This window comes from Leptodactylus fuscus, chromosome 5 (genome assembly GCF_031893055.1).
Source record: "Leptodactylus fuscus isolate aLepFus1 chromosome 5, aLepFus1.hap2, whole genome shotgun sequence".
NCBI classification, from domain to species: domain Eukaryota; kingdom Metazoa; phylum Chordata; class Amphibia; order Anura; family Leptodactylidae; genus Leptodactylus; species Leptodactylus fuscus.
Window position 1 is genome coordinate 138,644,244 of NC_134269.1, and position 5,067 is coordinate 138,649,310.

General features: G+C 48.3%; 1 protein-coding gene across 1 annotated transcript; it reads left to right on the forward strand.

Annotated features, from left to right (window-relative positions):
- The first annotated feature begins 1,586 nt into the window (after positions 1-1,586).
- Positions 1,587-3,580, forward strand: LOC142204965 (G-protein coupled receptor 61-like). Its single transcript, XM_075276302.1, has one exon. It carries the CDS (start codon positions 1,739-1,741, stop codon positions 3,158-3,160), a length of 1,422 nt encoding a protein of 473 aa, XP_075132403.1. The 5' UTR covers positions 1,587-1,738; the 3' UTR covers positions 3,161-3,580.
- Positions 3,581-5,067: the final 1,487 nt, after the last annotated feature.

The window sequence follows — 5,067 nt, forward strand, 5'->3', positions numbered from 1 at the left end:
TATATTGTGTGAGGGCCAGTATAGGGGCAATATACTGAGTGGGGACAATAAAAGAGGCAGTATATTGTGTGAGGGCCAGTATAGGGGCAATATACTGTGTGGGGACAATAAAAGAGGCATCATACTCTATGAGAAATAAAGAACCCTGAAATGTATAGAGGCCAATAAAAAACACAGTGTAATGTTTGGGGCCAATAAAGGGGGCACTATGCTATGAGAAAAGCAATAAAGGGTGAAATATACTGTATGAGGGGAAAGAAAAAGGGGTAGTATACTGTGGGGAGGCAGTATTCTGTGCATAGGCCAATAAAGGGGCAATATAGTCTGTGGGGGCCGATATATTGCGTTATACACTGTGGGGGTACAATATGTCCCTATGATGTGATACATCTTCTCCCCATCCTGTATTTGCCCCTGATGAATGCTAAACTGAAAACAGAGAGTACACAAGGTGTACTCTTCTGGTTTCACTGAAGAATTGCTCTGGTGTCGGGAGTACAGGAGCCTTTTTCATTTTTACCACAGCCAGAGGTAGCATTGAGAGACAGCAATTTGGGACACTAATAACCCCTCTATTCAGAAGGCCATTTGGGTGATAGTGTGCCAGATCACCCTATAGTCTCACCTCTATGAGAGTGGCTGGCAATGCCTGCACAAAGGAGAAGAAGCTCTAAGGAATCCGGTCTCTCTGGCTTTCTCCACTATATTCCATTGGACTTACAAAAACAGAGTGCGGTTCTTGCTGTTCCTTACCACATATTGCAAAATGTATCTTAAAGGGGCTTTTCAGCCCTCAGGGTTTTTCATACTGATGCACAGTGATGAGAACTTTTTCTGACTGGATCAAGTAGATCTTTGAGCCATTCTACAAGGCTGACATATCACCATAGTCAGCACAGTGATCAGTACTTCTTTTGACTGGATCCAGTAGATTCCAGAGTCGTTCTACATGGCTGAGATACCACCATGGCGAACACAGTGATCAGACCTTCTGACTGGATCCAGTAGATCTTTGAGCTTCTACAAGGCTGACATATCACCTTGGTCAGCACAGTGATCAGAACTATTTCTTATTGGATCCAGTAGGTCCCTGCACTGTTCTACAGTACATTGCTGAGATATCACCATAGTGAGCACAGTGATCAGAACTACTTCTGATTGGATCCAGTAGGTCCCTGCACTGTTCTACATGTCTGAGATATCACCATAGTGAGCACAGTCATCAGAACTACTTCTGACTGGATCCAGTAGTTCTCTGAGCCATTCTACATCACCCTGGCCAGGCTGGCCATCACAGCAATCAGAACGTCTCCTGAATGAATCCAGTAGATCTCTAAGTCATTCTACATGTCTGAGATATCACCTTGGCAGCACAGTGATCAGAACTTCTTCTGATTGGATCCAGTAGATCTCTGAACCGCTCTCCATGACCGAGATTGCTGTATCCCCGGCCATGGAGCTGCTATGCCACCTTTCTGACGTGATTCTCCTAGGCTGGCACCCCAGGGGCACATTCCATGTGAGGAATGTGAGCGCAGCTGCCCGGGTCAGTTCCTGTCACCTGACGTCAAGTGTGATGAGATGGATTCGTCCTCCTGTGGCAGGCAGAGTGGGTGCAGCAGGCAGGCAGTACTACCCCCGTCCACGCCTGTGGGGGGGAGGCTGCAGCTAGCGGATCGTTACAGGTACGGCATTGGTAGCCGGATGCTGAGGGGATGCGTCCTCCTTCAGGTGAGGGATGCTGCGGGGGAGTGAGGCAGAGATGACCGATGCCAGTAAAGGCAGATCTCTGCTGCATTGGATCGCTCCCCCGGTAACAGGGCCAGGGATGGAGGATCCGTGTGTGAACGGCAGCACTAACTGCTCGTCTGGCTCGCTGTCCCCGCTGGGCGCCGCCGAGGGCATCCCCCGGTACCTCGGGCTCCTGCTCATGCTGCTGCTGGACGTGGTGGCCGTTGCCGGGAATGTGGCTGTGGCGGCGGTCATCCTCAAGACGCCGAGGCTGCGGAAATTCCTCTTCGTGGTGCACCTGTGTATCATAGACACCCTGGCTGCCCTCACCGTCATGCCGCTGGGCATGGTGGCCAGCTGGGGACGGGTGGCTTTCGGCGAATCCCTGTGCCAAGCCTACATCTCCCTGGAGGTGTGCCTGAGCAGCGCGTCCATCCTCACCGTGTCTGCCATCAACATAGAGCGCTACTACTACATCGTCCACCCCATGAGGTATGAAGTGAAGATGACCTTGGGCTTGGCGGTCTCAGTGCTGGTCTTCATCTGGTTCCAGGCATCCTTAACCTCCACCGTGCCATTCCTCACCTACCATGGTGGCAGTGCAGAGCCCAGTAATGCCAGCCTGGTGAATGCCACTCGCTGCTCACTGCAGAGGAATGCAGGGGGGCACAAGAAAGTGTTTGTGACGTTCTTTGTCTTGGTCTATTTTGTGCTACCGCTTGTCATTATACTGACAGTATATTGCAATGTCTTTAAAGTGGCCAGAATAGCTGCCATGCAGCATGGACCTCTCCCCTCCTGGGCTGCAAGTCCTCGCCACAGGTCCAACTCCACTGGCAGCCAAACCAACATTGTGCCAGGGAACAGGTCCCACCGGGGGTCACCAGACAGGACATTAGGAGGCGCTAAAGCAGCCTTCACCCTCATGATCATAGGGGGACAGTTTGTCATGTGCTGGTTCCCTTATTTTGTCTATCACGTTCACAATGCTTTAGGAAACGGTTCCTACAAAGGGTCAAGCGGCAAGTGGGAGAACATAGTGAAATGGCTGGCCTACACGTCATTTACTGTCAACCCTTTCTTTTATGGCTGTCTGAACAGGCAAATCAGGACTGAGCTCGCCAGGATCCCAAAATGTTTCCTAAAACAGTCATTGGATGAGCAGCTGGGCCTGTCCAGCCATGAGGGGTCGGTGGAGGAGAACTTCCTCCAGTTTCTGCAAAGAACTAGTTGTGTGGTGGAGAGGAGAAACAGCTTCCCTACTTCTTCTACGTCTAGGCTGCTCGTTAATCAAAGTACTTTGAGTTTTAGAATCCCAGGGCAAATTTTGGAAGAAACACCAGAATTGTTGGATCATGACGCAAGTGAAGGGTTTAAGAGCATGCAGATGTGTCCTAGGCACAGTAACACTATAGGGACAATGAAATGAACAGTCCATCTGATGACACAACCTAGAGTTAGGTTGCCAGATGGGCATGGTCCCGCATATTGTAAAATATTTCAATGACATGGTCTCTTTTTGTTACCCGTGTAAGCAAAATAACGTTACTGAGATGATGACGGAGTTGATTCTTAAATGTTTACTGTAAAGGCACAAGCACTTTTTATATAATGTAGAGACAGTTGTGGCAGCCATAGGAATTTCTGCATTGGGGTTTGTTTTACATGTGTTTGATGGCTAAAATCTGTATAATTTCCTACCCTGACATTCAGTATAATGACATCTTGTATGTTGCTAGGGTTTAACTTGCCAAACTTTGTGCAGTTGTTTATATTATGCATATGGGCAGTGACGCTCCTATGTAAGCTCTGAACAGATACTAAGCACAAAACAGCAATAAAAATTGCAACACAATAAAAAGTATTTCAGTGTGACCTGTAAATGTTCTATAACGGCTTCTAACCAGTGTGGGAGATCCATATACAGGGATCATAAGTTTAGTAATGCTGACTAGTATTGAGAAGGGTTAATAAGTTATAAGCATTAATAAATTGGTGTCATATAGGGACTTCCATATTGGGGAACACAGTACGGAAGGTAATAGCACTGGGCAAAGTCCTAAACATTACTGGTAGCACTGTTACTTTTAATCTCTATTTGTTTTGTCCAGTTTCAGGTAATAAATGTTACTCTTTGTATAATGAACAGTTATTCAATTTTCCAATATATTTTATGTACATATATTTATATACATTCTTCACAGTTTTCTAGATCTCTGCTTGCTGTCATTCATTGTTTGCTTACAGTGGATAAACAGTCCATGGTCATGTGATATATGGTCCATGGTCATGTGATGGACACACAGGTGCACAGCTCGTTACCAGGTAGATGTCTATCACATGACCATGGACTGTTTATCACATGACCATAAACTGATTTTTTTCCACTGTAAGTAAACCAGAAATGACAGCAAGCAGAGATCTAGAAAACCTTGAGGATTAGATACACAAAGTATATTGGAAAATTGTACAACTCCCATAGGCTGCGTCCATTCATTCCTATGAGAGCGTGCTATTCCAAACGGCAGTTTCGAATAGTATTCGCTCATCTCTAGTGCTAACCACTGAGCCACCGTGTTACCCCAAACATTTTTTTTTCTGAGACTGGACAACCCCATCAATACTCAGCAAGAGTTTCTCTATCTAAAGTTACCGTATTTTTCGGACTATAAGACGCACTTTTTTCCCCCCAAATTTCGGAGGAAAATGAGGGTGCGTCTTATAGTCTGAATGTGGGTTTGCAGCATGGCCGCGCTACTGCCACCGCTGGTTTTCTTCAGCGGCAGTAGTGCGGCAATCCGCAGGCCCCGGCAGCTAAGACAGTCCCCGGCATCTGCTGTAATAGACCGGCGGATGCCGGGGAGTGTCTTAGCTGCCGGGGCCTGCAGATTGCCGCGATACTGCCACCGCTGGTTTTCTTCAGCGGCAGGAGTGTGACAATACTGCAGGCCCCGGCAGCTAAGACACTCCCCGGCATCCGCCGGTCTATTACAGCAGATGCCGGGGACTGTCTTAGCTGCCGGGGCCTGCGGATTGCCGCGCTACTGCCGCTGAAGAAAACCAGCGGTGGCAGTAGCGCGGCCATGCTGCAAACCCACTCCTCCACCGCAGGTCCCGACAGTCAGTTAGCCGCCCCCCCCCCCCCATACCTTTAGTGATGCAGGCCGACTCCTGCACGGCGAGGCCGCAGGAGCCGACCTGTTCCGATGACAGCCGGGAGCCTAATGAAGGCTCCCAGGCCTGTCATAGATATATATTACTATCGCGGCTAGTCTATGACCCTCCGCGATAGTAATGTATAGAATCTCCCATAGACGGCAATACACTTGTATTGCC

What these genes read in the sequence shown, in the direction of transcription:
- LOC142204965 (XM_075276302.1), top strand. Translation starts at nt 1,739, where the DNA reads ATGCTGCGGGGGAGTGAGGCAGAGATGACCGATGCCAGTAAAGGCAGA.